This window comes from Pseudonaja textilis, chromosome 2 (genome assembly GCF_049901715.1).
Source record: "Pseudonaja textilis isolate UNSWEBS1 chromosome 2, rPseTex1.2, whole genome shotgun sequence".
Classification (NCBI taxonomy): Eukaryota; Metazoa; Chordata; class Lepidosauria; order Squamata; family Elapidae; genus Pseudonaja; species Pseudonaja textilis.
Genome location: NC_141991.1, coordinates 131,655,128 through 131,673,479, shown reverse-complemented (window position 1 = coordinate 131,673,479; position 18,352 = coordinate 131,655,128). Strand labels below are relative to the sequence as shown.

The following is an 18,352-nucleotide window of genomic DNA, read 5'->3' as shown; positions in this document are numbered from 1 at the left end:
GAAGCTTTCCAACTCTGTGATTCCGTGTCATTGGTCACTTTTTTTGGTGCTGTTGTAACTGTGATCAGTCACTAAATAAATAGTTAACTCAAGGACTACCTGTAATGTCTTGAATTCCTTAGAAGAGAGATGAAATAAAAACATGATCAAATGTGGGTTTTGGAGTATGATCGGAAACCATGTTAACAGTATGCTTAGTATTGTGGAGACAGTTTCTCCAGTTACAGAAATTAATGGCATAATTTCAATTAAATTATACCTGAATCTTTTGTCTGATTGTTTTTAGCATTTTTCAGCATGGCTCTATTTTTACATGAACATATTTGATCCTTATCGGAATTAATGCACAAAGCACCATATAGTTACAGTCACAAATATTGTCGTGTCTAACCTTTTGTGGTTGTGGGTCCCAAAGTCATGTTTTTTTGCATTTTTTTTCTTTCTTTCTTTAAAGAAATAAGATGTGTTTGCAGTTATGACGTTTGAATGCATTGTCTTCCCCTCAACTTTATACTGACAAGGTTCCAGTGATTTGGGGTTAGCATAATATTTGGGAATCGCAGTCCTGACTTCCATTTCCTGATGGTACTTGCAATAAATTAAACCTGTGGCTCCAGAGTAATATTCACTGAGGATGGGGTTTATGCAGGAATGCTTTTTAGTTTGATCTGGAGCTTTGGATCTCTGCTAAAGTCATTTTAAAAAAGGGAGAGGGGAATGGATTTGGAGTCTATTAGATTTTTATTTTTTTTTTTTTTTTGATAAAACAACAAAGAGAAAAAGAAGTATCAAAAAAAAGAGAATCAAGAAAAAAAGAAAAGGCTGCTACAAATAACAAAAAACATATACAGAGACAACAGAGTCTATAGAGCCTTTAGAATTTCATAATTAAAAATTTGTCAAGCTTCTGAAGCAAATATTTCTGACCTCTGATGTTCCTAATGGATTTTAATCATGGAGTGGTTAAAAGTGGTTTTTGTTCTTTTTATTTCTAACAAGAGCCATGTTTAAATTTCACTTTATGGATATTTTCATGATTTAGTGTTCGTTTTAGTTAAATTTCTTTCTTTCTCAATTTATCTTTATGTGTGTGTGAGAGAGAGAGAGAAAGAGAGAGAGAGAAGGGAGGGAGGGATGGGGGAGGGGGAGAGGGAGAGAGAGAGATTTGGGGATGGGTGTCAGAAACCTAGATTAGGTTTCATCATATTCAGCATAATAGTTTGGTTCATACCTTCTAATAAGCTATAGTTTTAAAATGAAGTGTTATTGAACAAGCTAGGTGGGTTTATACAGGACATTAAGCCCAGATTAAACAAACTTCATGCTGAATTGTAAGAAAATATCTAATGTATAAACTGAGTCTTCATGTGATCATTTGGCATTGTATTGTCTCAGCTGGATACAGAAACATAAATATTTACATCAAAAAACAAGCACCATTGAATAACAGACCAGCCTTGTTTATTATATATCTAAAATGCTTAGAAAGAAAGGATTTTACTCCAAATGTCTGAAAACTTGGGCAACCTAATTAGGAGGGATGAATTCCTCTCTTAATTCTTTCAAAGCAAGCAAATAAAACAGGTTAAAGGCAGGGAGAGTCAGAAGTAAAAGTAGTCCTCGACCTATGCCTGCAATCGAGACCAGAATTTGTTAAGTGAATCAATGCCCAACTTTACAATCTTACTCGCCATGATTATTAAGCAAATTGCTGCAGTTGTTAAGTCAATTATGGAGTCGTTAAGTGAACATGCCTTCCTCATTGACTTGTCGGAAGCCAACTGGGAAGGTCGCAATTGGCGAATGCATGACCCTGGGACACTGCAGCTGTCGTACAGTATATGCATGCTGGTTGCCAAGAGCCCAAATATCAATCACATGAATGTGGGGAATGTTGCAATGGTTGTAAGGACTGGTTGTTAGTCACTTTTTTTTCAGTGCTGTTGTAATTTTGAACCACCTCTCAAATATTGGAATGCTGCTATATATGTCACAGTTTCTTTTCCAAGGCAATAATTGTCTTGAATCAAACAATGCATATGTGAGTTAGCCCTATGTATATAGTGGCATTTTTAAACTATCTAACTATATGTTTTAGATAGGTTTTAGACTAGGTTTTTAATTATTATTTTAATTATTTTGATTTTTAAATACTCTGTAGTGTGATTGTGATGTGGTGTTTGGGACACTGTGCTGGAGTAGCTTTCAAATTCCATTGTATTTGTAGAATGCAATAACAATAAAGGTATTCTATTCTATTCTATTCTATTCTATTCTATTCTATTCTATTCTATTCTATTCTTTATATGTCATCCCTGGTTCTTCTCTTCACTAGACTAGTGAAGAAGGGGGAAGGAAGTGCAGACATGACATTCACTAGTGGGAAGGAAGCCAAAGGAAGAATGAAAGGAGTCTCACATAGCTTTGGATTATTGTCTGGGAGAAGCAGGGATGGCTTAAGTCGAAGACTACTTATATGCTGGATCCAATTTGGATTTGTTCTTCTCTGGATGACCTATTGGCTTCTCCCAGACAATAATCCTGTAGCTGGGAAGTCCTTAATTATAGTTGGTGCAAAATTGCACTTCTTCAGGGATTATTATTAAGGATATTTTTCATTAAAAGAAAAAATAGTTAGGAAAAAGATTGACTCACATCAGGAAATCTAAAGCATGTGAAGCTCCCTTCATCCTTCCTTTGGCTTCCTTCCCACCACTGAAGGTCATGTCTGTACTTCCTTCCGCCTTCTTCAGTAGTCTAGTGAAGAGAAGGACCAGGGATGACATACTGTATAGAGTAGTGTCCCAATATTTGAGAGGCGGTCACAGAAAAGAAGGAAGCAATCTATTTTCCAAAACACCTGAAGGCCAGACAAGGAACAATGGATGGAAACAGATCAAGGAGAGATTCAACCTAGAAATAAGGAGAAATTTTCTGACAGAACAATCAACCACTTGCCTCCAGAAGTTGTGGGTGCTTCATCACTGGAGGCTTTCAAGAAGAGACTGGACAGCCCCTTGTCAGAAATGGCATAGGGTCTCCTGCTTGGGCCGGGGGTTGGACTAGATGACCTACAAAGTCCCTCCCAACTCTGTTATTCTGTATTCTGACCACTGATCGTCTCCAAAAGAAATATATTAAAACAGGATCCTTTCCAGGAACAAAAGTGATTTATACAGAAAAGCAGGCCATGAATACCACCTGCTAATTTATATGCATTGTTTCCAATTCCTGTGAAGATATCACTTTCTTCTTTAGATTATGCTTGCAATCATAAGAATTTTTTTTTAAAAGATGGTTTGGAGTCATGATGTTGAATTTACACATCCAATATGAAGCAACAAAAAGGAAGTCTAGTGTTTTAGGGATCGTGATTTAAGATTGTGATTACTCTTCTGAGTTTAGCAATCTGGCTGTCACTTCAGAACAATATTGGGAGGGCAGGATTGATATTCTCTCTCCATTTTGGAGAACGGACTCTAAAGAAGTAGACTCTAAAGAAGTAGATACTAAATGGCTGCTTTAAGAACAGCATTTGATTTCAGAATGGAGCTGTGCAAGCCCTTTTATTTTAGGTTGTGTTTAAAAATCAATATATATATATATTTTTGTCACCTGCAATTTATTTAGTTTTCTATTTCAAAGTAACAGAGGTATTGTAATACTTGTTATATCTTGTTTTCCGAAGTTGTCCAGCTTTTCTCATCAACCTCAAACATTATTTCTGCACTTCCCAAGTAGCTGAGAAAGAACAAAGTTGACACTTGTTCAGCTTCTGACTTCAACTGAAGCATGGCAGTGAGGCTTCCAGCCTTATTTTCACAACATAGGTGCATTAACATTACTGGAAGATTAAGGCATCCATTTTACCTGCAATTTGAATGGATGATTTTGCTGCCAATATATAGCATTGTAGGGGGCTCTGGACAGGGCAGAAAGGAGCTGGAGACCCGTATGTGGTCTGGAAGCAGCTCACTCCTGCACTAGTTGCAGCAATACTTATATGTCAAGAAGTCAGCTACAATATCTTATGGATTCTATACACAAAGTCAACTCCCAGATTATCTTGGATGTAATTAAAGAGTGTTTATCTAAGCAAATTCGGACAGCTGATTCAGGTAACTGGCAGTTTATAAACAGGGAATGATGGAAGCTGCGACATCACAACAGAAAACCCCACCTCCTTTGCACATGCACGAACATAATAAAAACAGACAAGGCATCATGATCCCACAAGTGTCATCTTGTTTGTGCAGACACCAATGCTGGTAATTGTCTTAAGATGGGCACCATTTCTGGGAACAATTTTGAAGATTCTGCAGCACATTGAAAGTTTTTCCACAATACCCATTCAAGCAGTTTGTACCAGGGGTGGGTTTCTACCGGTTCTGTCCACCTCTGTAGAACAGGTTGCTCCGAAGAGCAGGAGACGTAGAACCGGTTCTATGTCTGCTGCTGTTGTGGCCCACCCACCCGCCCGGGCTCTTACCTGACCTTTATTTCCTGCTTTTTCAACCTCAGCTGTTTTGCGCAACACAGCTGCAGTTGAAAAAGCAGGAAAAAAGGGCTTTTCCAACCGCTGTGCACCTGGATGCAGCGCTGATCAGCTGTCCAGGCAGCTCAGCAGGTTGTAAATTGCACTCCCATGATTCATGCATGCGCATGCAACGCTAATAGACAAAACCGGTAGTTATACCAGTCGGATCCCATCCCTGGTTTGTACCTATATATTTCCTTCTCTCTTTCTCTCTCTCTTTCTTTTTTCTTTCTCTTCCTTCCTTTCCTACCTTTCAAGTATTCCTCAGAAACTTCTATTTAGCACTAATTATCTACCTCCAGAGTAGTTCCTCTGAAGCTTCGGTGTTCTTCCTCTCACCCATCCAAGTGTTTTTACAATATCATTCAGATAGAAGAATGAGGGGAGAGAGCAATTCTCATCAGTGGTGCTATTCTACCGGTTCAGCCCGGTTCTGGCTTACTGGTAGCGCCAAAGATCAGCTGAGACCGAACCGGTTCTGACGAGCTGCTGTTGGGCCCACCTGCCTGCCTGGGCTCCCATACTGACTTTTATTCCCTGCTTTTGAAGCGCAGCTGCTTTGCACGGCATAGCAGATTGCTGCGCATCAGCAGGGATTGCAGGAGGTTAGCAGGAAAGCCTCTACACATGCGCAGAGTGTGTGTTTGGCACACTCGCAAAGCATGCCCACCAAGCCACACCCACCGAACCGATGGTAAATCACTTTGAAACCCACCATTGGTTCTCATGTTTGCAATTACTGTACTTAAAGCAGTTCTGTATTATTATTAATTTTTTAAAAAGTCACAGAATGCAAGGAATTGTAATGACGTGCATTTGGTATAAGATGAGATCCCCAAAAGAGGAGTAGGTATTTGATGTTTATTTGAAGATCTGGATTTTCATTTAAATAAACCAAAATGGCTGACCCAACATTTCAAATAAATTAGTACCAAATATCAAGCAAAATTAACAAAAAGGAAAATGGATTTTGTAACATTAAACTTTTCAAAGCAATTGATACCAAAGGCACTAAACCAAATATTTTATTGCCCAGTTACAAATATTTTGAGCACCTTGAATCATTTTCATTGCTATCTGATCGTTCTGGCAGTACCATCAACCTAGTGAGTTCAAATGTACCTGTGCATCCAGGTCAAGTAAGAGACTTGGACATCAGTTTGAGCATAGGAATATTACATTCTTCAATCTGAAGCAGAAAGCAAAGTTTTGGCAACAGCTTTGCAGCCAGTCTTAGAAGCCAGTCTCAATTTATTGCTGAACAAGACACATCTGCCCCAAACTACATACAAGACTGTTGCAAAAGAACATCTACCTGTCATGGTTAAAGACTAGGAGACTTTGCTGGCATAACTTTGTTTTAAAGCTATGTCAACATTAGATTTCCAAAATCAAAGAGAATATCTAATATTCAGAGATAGGATGCACGTTGGCCAACTAAAGCAGCTGTAGTATTTATGAACATTAGTGTTTTCTACCAATATTGCCAATTTATTTCTGAATGTAAGGATTGGAAACTTGAATGGTTTTGGAATGGGAGGGGGAAATTTCTGAAATCAAAGTTCAATGCTGAGTGCGTTTATTTTATTTTTGCATCTAGGTGCATCCTCTCATAAAGGTCTGGAAATTAAATTAAATCTTAACACTGGAATGTGAAAACAACAAATAAATCTGGTCATGCTAAGGTATGCCACCAATGATGGTTAAAAAGGAGATGAGATGGGAGGCCACGTTTACATAAAGAAGTTGGTTCTTTACACAAACCATCACCAACTTTTACAACATGAACGTATGACTTGGGTAAAACGAGAGGCTTATTATCCGAAGCAGAAAAGGAGCTTGCCTACCTGTAATAAACTTAAGCATCAGATTAGACAATGCAAGTTGGAAGAATTTATATAACTCTGTTATGCATTTTACAATGAGAGATACCACGGTATCCTTATTCTCAGATGCGAGATAGAAGATATGAAAATTGTTTGATGTAGAGTACGCTATCTCCTACACGATCTTTTAAAACCTGTCTTTTTATTCTGGAACTGGACTGCAGGAAAATGGGAATGGACTTTGAAGTTGCTGGCAATCACAGAAAAGGAGACGAAATGGGAAGTGAAATATCAAATGCAAAATATAGGATTTCAAGTAAAATATATGTATTTTATCACACGTGGCTTTCTTTTTTTTTTTTTAAGTGATCCTGTCATGAGGGCTAGAAAGCTACTTCTCAAAGGGAAAAGTGATACAAGGATTGAGTGGATAGTCTGTGGTGGAATTCCTCCAATCTTAATACTGCATTGAATAAGTTTTATAAGAAAGCTTAGAGAGTAAGTACAAGGTTTCAATCCTGTGCATGCTCAGGTAGCATTTTGAATAATCTGTCTAGCACTATATTTTTTTCTGACTTGAAACCAAGGTGAACTATGTAAATCGGATTGTGTATAATCTCTATCAGGAGTCTCCAAACTTGGCAACTTTTAAGACTTGTGGACTTCAACTCCCAGAATTTCTTAGCCAGCCATGCTGTTTGGGGAACATTAGGAATTGAAGTCCACAAGTCTTAAAGTTGCCAAGTTTGGAGACCCCTGCTCTCTATCAAAGAAATTCCTCCCAGTTCTGTCTCTCCAACTGTAAAAATGTGCCTGAAACTTTCTTTGTACTTGAATGAACAAACACTTTTATCCAAAGCCTGAGGCATAACTTGAACAATGCTAGCAGAAGCCAGAAAAAGCAGAACAGATTAAACTCAAGGATGAGAGCAAAAGTCTTCAAGATATAGAACTTCTTGAGCAAAAGGCTTCATGTTTAATTCAAGCTCAGAAAAGAAGGTTGATTAATCTTCAAGAAATTGGGACAAGGGAGAATTATTATTGGATTTGTTACTTCTGTTCCTTCTTGATGATAATTGTCATTAAAGATCAGGGACACTAATGCATCCAAAGCTTCCCTAACCCACTTGACATGCCCTTACATTGCTAGTGGAACAGCCAGAGTTTTGGGGCCATCATTGGGCTGGAGTTTTCCACCAGCAATTAAGAAAGAGGACCTACAGTGGATTTCTTTGGAATTTACCTTTCTCTATATTCTTCTTCTCACTATTCAACTTTCTTGAGAAGAAACAACAGCCTCTAGGTTTATTTATTCTTAGTAAAAATATAGGATTATCATGTTTTTTCCTTAGAGTCTATGGTCTTACAGCTTCTGGAGAAAAGAATAAGGGACGCAGTTGGAAAAACAATGACAATTCAGAATGATTTTGGGCTAAGCAGAATCTGCAGTTTAAGCACACTGAAGCAAATAGTATGCTCTTTAGCTCAGGAATTAGACTTGCATGGAACAAAAGGAAACAAAAAACTCCCTACATCAATTAAACAAAATAGGGAACCAAAGGGTTAGCAAACACATGCTTTTCATGTATGCAAAGCACAGGAATATGACATATGAAGGAATTGGGATGAAACATTGAATTTAGGATAGGAACATCGCTGGGAAACCTACCAAATTTTTTTGTCTAAACCACTCTTTTTCAACTTTGAGGACTTGAAAATGGGTAGACTTCAACTCCCAGAATTCCTCAGCCAATGGAATTCTGGGAGTTGAAGTCCACCCATCCTCAAACTGCCAAGATTGAGAAATACTGGTCTAATCCTAAAAAACTTGAAATGTGTTCTTATTCCATCTTCTATTTGTTCATCTTTATTTCATGTCTTATATAGGGCTCACGCAGATACTCTTCCTGGTGGATTATGATCATTAAGAGTTTCAGAAAGTTCTGTTCAATTTTCCTTTTGAATTAAAGCAGGATATTGCTTAATTTCTAGAACACAATCTAACAGCATTCCAGAAATCAGAAGTTAAGAGAGAATTGTGAATCCTTCCAAAACAGATTAATGACATTTTGTATTAAGTGGGATGCTTCCTATCAGAACTTTTATTTACAAATATGTACCTATTTATACCAATAAAGAGGTAAGGATTTTTAAGTGGAAAAAGAGGAAGAGGGTACCAAACTCTCCCTTTATTTGCGACTCTCTCCAGTGTAATTGTTCTTCCAGCCTCCTCATAAATGAACTGAGATGTGCAAAAAAAATAAATATTAAGTTGAGCCCCCTTATTTCATTCATAGCTCTTCACCTTTTTGTTACCTTCTGCATTTTGCAGCTGTCTGTCAATTAGAACCATTTTTCTCACTTACAAGGTATGCTTCAGCTTTGTCAATAGTCCTTTAATAGCCTTCATAGATGACCTCATGTACAGCCAGCCTCTAAAGAGGTCTGTTTCCCAGTGTAACAGATAACTCTTCATAATTTGACTCGCCTTCCTGCTTCTTCTTTCAAGAGGAGGCTCAGACTCCATTGGCAGTTCTTGACTTGTACCCGCTAATATCAGAACCAATCAAAATTTGGTTTTGTGCAGCACTGAAAAGGTGTTTCAAATAAGTTACACTCGGTTGACGGTGGTGGACAGGATTTCATCTGTTTGTGATTGGGACAGCATCAACATTGTTCAGAAGAAAGAGTTCAGGCTGAGAAGTGAGTCCCAGATGATACTAGGCAAGACAAAAAAAGAGAAGTTGGCAGTTAGAAATTCTGAAAGAAGTAAAATCCAGAAATCAAATATGAGATCTCCAAATTCCCTAGGAGGTGACTAGCTTTTAAAGGAATCACCCAGGAAATGGCAAGCAAAGCTGCTTCTTATCTTCCAGCAGATCATTTATTTCATTGGCTAGCCTAGGTTTTTGAGTGTGCAATTCTGACACAATTCCAAGCTGAGAAAGGACCTTAGTGTAATGAAGCATGGCCCTATTCTAATTTTTCCAAGTTTGTTTTAATCTCCGAGTTCTCTTAGATAATTTGAAGCCAGCTTTTAACCATGAAGAACAGCAACAAAATCTATGGATTTCAAGAGAAAATTGACATAATACGCCCCCCCCCCCTTTTTTTGTAGGCCATAATGCAGTTATTTGCTGAATGCAAAACAAGCCACATTGTGGCCTAGCACAGTAGGCGAACCCAATCCATTGCTGAATAATCCAAACAACTACTTAAATACTAAGATCTATTTCCAGAGATCACAGGTGCTCTATTTGTCAGGCTCCCTTTGAAAATTAAGCGAGGATGAGCATCCGGTGTGCTACAGAATTGAGCAGGTTAGAAGCGAGAAGTTACTTGACAGCCAATCATAGGAATGCACAATCCAATCACAGCGTTCCAAAGTTCCACTGGCGGTGATTCATTTTTTAAGAGGGCTGAACCAGGCTCTTATGAACAAACCACTCCCAGGCAAAACTGCTAAATTTGCCAGTAAATTACATCTTAGCCTAGAAGCTATTTTTTTCTTTGTAGAATAGGAAGGCTTTTAAAATCATTGTCAAATGTCTTTGAAGATAGAAATACTTCATAGAGATATTTTGTTCTCAAAATCCAATTAATGACTCCTGTTTTATATAAGGGACAGACCTATTTGGCCTATTCTAAGGGTTAAAGGGATTCGTTATATCAGTGAATGAATCTTTGATAACGTAGCGGCCATTATTTGATCCTATTCTACTGTTCCTTGTCTAAATATTTAATAAATACAGTTGGCACTAAATCTCTTCAGGAGTTTGTTTCAGGATGTGTTGAAGTTCTAAAGAAGGGTTTTTAAGATCTTCTGAGCAAAGGCCTCGAAGATGAAAGGCTGGGTGTTGATCAAACTTGCCCAAGTAGGTGCCTTCCTTATATCTGGAATTTTATATTTACAACTCCAATTGCCCCTGGCTAGCATAACCATGGAAATGACAGTCCATAGTAAATAGGTTGGGGGAATCTTAGTTTCTTGAAAACATCAGAGAACCAAATCCCTGAGGATAGATTGTTCTCCGTCTCTCTCTCTGGGCCTGTTCTTTGTAGCTGACGCTTGGAGAGATCAGCTTCCTTGCTGAAAAACACGTCATCATTTCAGCAATACCTGATAAAAATCTTAACCGTATTTTGCCTGAAGCTGCAAAGCAAACATTTGCATCTGAGTAGGTGGTGTGTTTTGAACAGTAGTTGATTGTTAGCAAGCATGTATGATACTAGTTAATTTCCTCATCTTTTTATGCCTCCTCACAAAGCTGTACAGTGTAATTCAGAAAATAAGACCCTGGTACAGAATCATTCAATTTGGGTGAATGGGATCTCCATCTTGCAAATTCTAGTGCTCCAGATGTTCATATAACTGATTGAGACAATATGTAGGGGGGGTTGAGCATGTTCTGTTCTGCATAGGTACAACAGCTTCATTTTACCTTAAGTTTAGTTGTAACAATTGCAGGGATAGCCATGAATTAAAGGGTGTGAAAAAAAAGTCAATATGGCAGTCATTGCCATTTTGAATATTTAACACACACCTCCTCTTTGCAGATGCCCTTCCTGGCTGCTAGTTGGGAGACACATCTACATTAAGTAGACTTTCCATTAATTTGCATCAACTTGGTACAAATTAATGTTTTGCAGATTAACATACTATTTGTTGCACTGCTTGACTGATGAGAACTTTTTTTAGTTATGTTTGGCAATCATTTGTTCTTCAATTCATGTAGAAATATTACTCTTTGAACCGCCACCCCCTTCCTATTACTTAGGAGTGAATTGTTGGATTTAAATTCATTATTGGATTAAGTGTTTTCATTTCTTTGCCTTTTTAATTATAATGGAAGGAATGCACTTTCCTTAGTCACGATCTGAATCTGCTCTAGGAAATTCCAGAATTCCTATTCTGGAACACATGCAAAGATCACTGAATCAGCATAAACAAGCCTCATCAGATTTTTTTAGACTCATGAAACTGGGGTTTAAGATACAGAGAATAAAATTTCAGCTGTTAAGCAATTTGTTGTAACTAAATCACACTCTCAATCTCATTTAGACTCACAAGTTGAAGACTATTTGCAATATCAATTTCTCACTACCTTATTTGTGTGTTTTGAGAAATATACCAAATTAATATTTCAAGTTCTTTCTGCATTCCTAGTATTGGAAAGAATTAATCTGTAACATGTTCCTACCTGCTATAAAAACGATGGGTGTGGCTTACTATGAACTAGGCATAAATATCTCCTATACCTAGCAAAATATTAAGAAATTCAACATGTATTGAGTGTTCATACATGGCAGTGCTTCTCTCTTCCTTTCACTTGGAATTTGAGGCATTTAAAAGGATATAGTTTAAAAGTGTTTCAATGTTCTTGGGAATCCAAGAGATTTAAACGTTCTCTTCAGCAGTACTTCTAAAAATCAGGGCTGAGGTTCAAGAAATTTAGTGGTGCAATTGGAGAGCTACAAATGTTCTATATTTTGAAGGGCTATTGTACATACAACCACAGCTTCTTAATTGTGATGAGACTTGCAATATGTCACTCACAAGACATTATTAATCTTAAAATGAGTACCCTTTTCTAGCACAGAAAAACAACAGTCTAGGATTACCTGGCAACTAGATGAATGCACACATTGTTCTGGCTTTTACAAATGTTGTTTTACATCTCAACTTGCCAGACTTATGCTAAATTAATATTTCAATGAGTCATGATTGTATTTGAAGGCTTTGACATTTTTCCCCAATAAGCCATTTTTTTCGCTTTGTATCTGATATATTGAATATTCCCAAACATTTTTGTGATAAAAAATTGTGTATGTTTTTCATATTGTAAGAATTGGAATGTTTCTTAGGGAGAAAAACAATTACTTACGCTTTCCAGTTCCTTTAAAGCTGGCAAAGAAAGCTTGTCACAGGAAAAAGCAAAAAAAATTCTCATAATGTGTAGTATGTATGCAAGAGGATGACTGCATTAGTTTTAATTTAATCTGCATATAAAATTACTTGGAATATACTAGAAATATATTTTCTTAGTGGGAAGTATATAAGCCTTATAACATTGCTCCATTGGCCAAGTATATGTTAATGTTTTATTTTACCACTGCAAACTGTTTTTCTGCAAATTAGATCAATAATATGGCTATGGAGTCATATGAAACACATGCGTGCGTACGTGCGTGAGTGCATGTGTGTGTATGTTTGTGTGGTATTTATTGCATTTATCTAAAGCGACATGTCCAAGCCACACATGGCCCTGGATAGCTAATAATGCGACCCCACAGGTTCATACATTTTTAACATCATATGATTATATACATGAATATATATTAATAATATATATATTTTATATGCAACCCAAGACAATTCCTCTTCACTCAGTGCGACTCAAGCAAGACAAAAAGTTGGACACACATAATCTAAAGCAAGACCAATAAATAGGAACAAGTCCTAAATGATTTAATCTAAACTTCCACATTGCTTCTCCTATTTGTGTAATTGTTACTTTTTGACTTGATCAAGATAAAAAGTTGTTTTTTTAAAAAAAAAACTGTTTCTTTCCAAGTGATCAGCAACTGATATTTCAGCAGTTCCTTTGTTTTCCATCTTAGTTATTTGCCAGCGTCCCTGTTTACTAGCAATAGCAATAGCACTTACTTATATACCGCTTTATAGTGCTTTACAGCTCCTCTCTAAGCGGTTTACAGAGTCAGCATATTGCCCCCAACAATTGGGGTCCTCATTTTACCCACCTCAGAAGGATGGAAGGCTGAGTCAACCTTGAGCCTGGTGAGATTCAAACTGCCAAATTGTAGGCAGCTGGCTGCAGCAGAAGTAGCTTGCAATACTGCACTCTAACCACTGCGCCACAGAGGCTCCAAATTGCACCTTTACTTTACTAATTGCAACTTTACAGGAGTGAGGACTCAAAGTTTCTTTCTTATTTGCACAAAGTCAGGTATTAAAGCAAGTTTTAAAGATGACCCTTTAGGTCTTCAGTTTTTGTTCATCTCATCTTAATAATATGAAAAGTTCAAATTGCTTACTGGAAATCTAAAAACAAAACAGCATTTTTGACAGCATGGAAATATCAAAATGCAAGAAAAACGCATGTTCCAAAGAATCCATATTTGTAAAAATTGAGGTATCAAATCAGTGCTTCTAGTGCAATTCTTGAGTAACAGAAGATCTCAGGGCAGACACAAAAATATTTGTAGTAGGTTCAGAGAGGAAACGGTATATGATTTCACATCATAAATTTCACAGCCATAGGATGTGACGATGATGGGGATAAAAACTCAAATAGTTTTTTAAAAAAGTTTTATTCAAATACAGGAAGCTATGTTTAGCAACAGGTATTAGTTGAGAGGATTCAATACACTTTGCTTTTTTCATTCAAACTTTACCTTTTGCCAAAGCGTCTGGCCAGTCCCTAATAATGGTGAACCTTGGTTCTCATACAGTCAAGAAGTCATTCTGTTCAAATTAACAATAGCACTTAGATTTATATTCTGCTTCAGAGTGTTTTACAGCCAGCCCTCTCTAAGAAGTTTATAGAGTCATCATATTGCTCCCAACAATCTGGCTCCTTGTTTTACCTATCTCGGAAGGATGGAAGGCTTGAACTGGTCAGGATCAAACTGCTGGCAGTCAGCAGAGTTAGCCTGCAATACTGCAATCTAACCACTGTGCCACCACAGCTCAATTACAGTGTAGCTGCCATTCTAGGCCATTACTCTTTATTATAAGGATAATATAGAAAACTTCACACAGATGTTGATTGTGTTATACTAGAGAGAGGAAGAGTTTCCAGATTCCTTTCAATGAGGGGATAATTCATCAAGATGTGTTCAACCTTCTTCCACACTCAAATGAATGCAGGAGGGAAATTGCCCATTCTCTAAATTAGAGGAAATGTTTTCCATGTGTGTTTGGGAAAGATATTATGCTGTGACCCAAATTAGATCATCTTCATGATGTTAATTTAAAAAGAAAGAGACCCAAGCTGAAAAATGTTCCATTTTTTAATCAAAATTAGGTATACAGATTGGTTTAAGTCAGATAAAAATAGACATTTGTTTCACATTGTACAAGCCATTATGTAGCTCAAATGTTTTAATACATGATTGCTACATATCTGTTTTTTGAAATCTCGTACTATATTCAAATAGCGTCAGACAGAAATTGACATCCAAGAGGCAGTTTATCTTCCTTCTGAGAACTTACAAGTTTAAAGTGCATAGAAATAGTGTAGAACAGCTGAGAGCCTGCTGTTTGTTTTAAACAGCAGAATTACACAACCAGCCTCAGTGTAAACTATAATGCTAACAAAACTGGAAAACAATCATCCGTGCACAATACAAAGCTTGATACGTCTACACAGAGAATATAATACTCTGCTGTAGCAAATCTACATTGCCTACAACTGGAAGTGGGTGGTTCTCTATCAAATCTTAACTGCTGCATAAACTCCTTTCTAGTGAGTAGAGGTAATAATCCCTTGCTGAGTAGGAATTATCTCATCAAACTATGAACTCTGTGAACTTCGTTGTTGCGTGAGCATTTCTTTAAAAAAACAAAACAGGAACAACAGAACAGGAACAAAAAAAACAAAAAACCACAGAACAGGAACAACCACCCACCAACTAGGAAAGTAAATTGTAAAGTGGATGGGAAATGTTGTGCAATCACTGTTTTAATTTAGATATGTTTGGCAGAAGGATAGATTTGTTTCAGAGGGTCCCATCCGTACAAAGTAGTCTACTTTATCACCTCTAAGTCCCAACCCTGAGTTGTGGAATGATTCCAGTTAATTCTATTGAAAGTTTTGTGTATCCAATTTTACCTCTTCCAGGCAACGATTCCCCCTCCCCAACAGTCAATGTGTGACCCAAAATTTTATAACTATAGCCGTTCTGATATTTGAACAGGGTAAATTCTTCCCACAGACTCAACATGCAAACTGACAAATCAAGCCTACAGATCTCCTACATTTGCATCCTTCCAACTGAAAAATATCGTTAGTAAGAAATGCTATGGTCAGCTAGGAGATTCTCTGTTTAGGAGTCTGTTCCCATTGAAGCCAACAGAATGACTATGTAGTTACTATTTCAGGAACTCTGCTTAATTCAAGGTTAAGCAGCTTAGAGTTTTAATTGAACTTGAGTTCATTTGACTAAGTAACTTTTGATATAGACTGATCAGAAACCTGGGATAATTCTGATAAAAAGTTACAAATCAGCCTGAGTAATCTTTTCAAACTTATAAATACTTGGAAAATGATAAATCACCTCTTTTAATTCTATACAAAGTAAACATAATGTAGTTTTAACCCAAACCCCGAGCAGTCCAATTTAGCAGCCCAAAGTAACAAAGAAAAATTAACCTTGCTAAAATGCATTAGTCATCCCAAGATTTATCATAAATATTTTTAAAAAGTGGAAAAATACAAACATAAACCTCTTAGTGTTGATGGTAAATGGGACAGCTGCTTCATTCAGTTCTCACTATTATACCATGAGTCTTTCTTTAGTCAAGAATAGTAGTTAGTATTATAATATGCATAAAGAGCCTGTTTTTCAAATCAATTAACATCTGAATTTAGGAATTTCTTCACAATTTGAAACACAATTAACAATATACATTTCAAAAAGTTAGTACCTCCATCTCAACTGTAGCAAAGTAAACAAGTAAACATTAATTTCATCGCAAGGTTGTATTTGGACATCAGTAGTATTATTTGCAAGCAAGTCTTCGCCAACCTTTGCCTTCCAGATACGATGGGGAAGTTAGAAGCTGTATAGTGTCAGGCTGGCTTAGGCTGAATTATTGCTCAATGCGACTCTTAAAGACTCAACCCCCTCCATTCAGACTCGGGAAGGACCTTCTTTTTAAAGTGTATTGTACTTTATGAAGGAGATTCTGCTCAAATAGTAGCAGGAAAATCCTGTTCTTTCTCCTTTGGCTGCTCTCACGTGATAGTACTACAAATCCCAGAATTCTTTGTTATCACGCTTACTGGTTGCAAAGACTGGGAAATCTGGGGTTGTAGCCCAACACATCTTATACAGGCCTGATAGGGAAGACTGCACAAGCTTAAGTAAGTAAGACAGTAAGATCTTTAAACAAGACCATTAGGGAAAAATATATACATGGATTAAAAGCTGTTTGCCCTCCATCTTGACCAAAAGCTCAGGAATGAAATGTTCTTGGTTCTTAATATGATCTCTCTCTCTCTCTTGATATTTATTCCTTTCCTGAGAGCACTGTTAAGATATCAGGAAAGATTTTGCAATGCTTTGTTTGACGAATGGGGCAGCCAACAGAAACATAGGTAAATCATTAGTGAAAATGACAGAGGGAGCAAAATAAAGCCAATTATAACACACAGTCACATTCTTAGCTGAGCATATACTTTTTAAATGGGTGCTTATTTAATATTTCATACCGGGAAACATTCCTTGCTAAAGGAAAATGTTCATATTCTCATAGATAAGTAATTTGACAGCCAGAAATCGTTCCTTAATATAAACATGCCTGCCATAAAGAATGGCAGGAAATACAAATGCTATCTTGTTTGAGCAAATGAGGATTAAGCACAAAAAAAAAAACCCAACGGAAAATATTTGTAAGTACTGAATGTAATTTTTCTGTTCTAAATGTGGATCTTGATCTTATGAGCAAGCAGTCTCTCTGCAGTTAATGACTAGGCTTCATCTCTCCATTATAATCATGCAGGTCTTCCTGGTTTTGACTCTGATACTTAAAGAGTCTGGCCATCTATCCACTTTTGGTAAGTCATTGGTTATTTTTGCATTGTCTGCACCTTAGCTGGGAAACAGCTCAGCCTGGCATCACAGAGAGCTTTTTGTTGGCACAGAGGCCACTTGATATGGGAAGACGTTTCCAGCTTTGCCTATTTACATGATCAACGGAAAGGAGTGGTCTATGGGTTTCAATTAATTAGATGGGATATTTGCCCCCAGATTCTAGCTCCTCTTCATTCACGGATAGTGATTTACCCAGCATCACAGATAAAGTTTTTACTCTAGGTCTGAATACTGCCCTGACATATAGAAAACAAGCTTGACAATGATTAGGATTTAAGGAGGGGTTCCCCCCTCTTTTTTTTTTAAGGCAGGCAGATTCTTCTCCCACCCATAGCTTTATTGCTTCTACAGAAATTTATTTGTGGCTTGAAGCACAGAGTGTGGACAAAGATGCATTCCTGAGCTCCAAAGAACTTTTAACTAGCATGCTTAGATATCTGTATTCCAACTACAGATGCTAGCAATATTCTATTAAAGGGTAATTTATGAAATGTAATTTTATGCCATTAGGTTTATTAACATTAATTTGGTAAGCCTCAACTGGAGTGAAATATTAGCTTCTTGGTTAAATTATAACATATCGTAGATTTCAGCAGCATACAGAGAGATCTCCATTGAGAATGAATGCAGTACTAAGATAATCTATTTTTATCCCGAGTGTGATTGTTGGGGATTAACAAGGAAAAATGCACATAAGCTTTTCTCATATACATCCAATAATTTTTAAACACCATTATCACAATTTTAACACTGTGCAAAATTGCACATACATTTGGATATGTTTACAAAGTAAACCATAGAAACGCACTGGCCCTGATGGCTACTTGTTCTGCAGTAGACACAGTAATTAATTAACTGCCTCTGAAGGCGGATCTTCAGTTAGCAAAGTTCTTGTGACTCTTACCGTATGCCCACAAGCCAGGAAGGGAACTCCGAGAGCAATTAAGCACTGCCAACTCTGAAAAAGAGAGAAGAATCCCAAGTTAATGGTGCATTTATTAAAAGACTCAAAGATTTTTTCCCTTCAAGCAAATCAGAGAAGCACCACCATTATCCCTCCTCCTGCTCTGTTCTATGAAGCCCCACCGTCCCTCCGATTCTGCTCCATCTCCCCTCCCAAAGTCATTTCAGAGAGAAATGTCAACAGACA

At 37.2% G+C, this 18,352-nt stretch overlaps 1 protein-coding gene across 5 annotated transcripts in view; it reads right to left on the bottom strand.

The window, feature by feature from the left end:
• Positions 1-5,384: 5,384 nt before the first annotated feature.
• The window catches only part of SLC11A2 (solute carrier family 11 member 2), a 67,525-nt gene continuing 54,557 nt past the window's right edge, over positions 5,385-18,352 (bottom strand). For 3 of the 5 annotated variants that reach the window (XM_026714828.2, XM_087925300.1, XM_026714831.2), the window contains 2 exons: positions 18,107-18,160; positions 5,385-9,083 (listed from right to left, as the gene is read on the bottom strand). In XM_026714828.2, coding sequence (XP_026570613.1) covers positions 9,006-9,083; positions 18,107-18,160 — 132 coding nt within the window. In that variant the 3' untranslated portion in view covers positions 5,385-9,005. Of the gene's footprint in view, positions 9,084-12,209; positions 12,282-14,379; positions 18,161-18,352 lie in introns of those variants that run through there. The other 2 variants (XM_087925301.1, XM_087925302.1) reach the window with 2 other exon arrangements.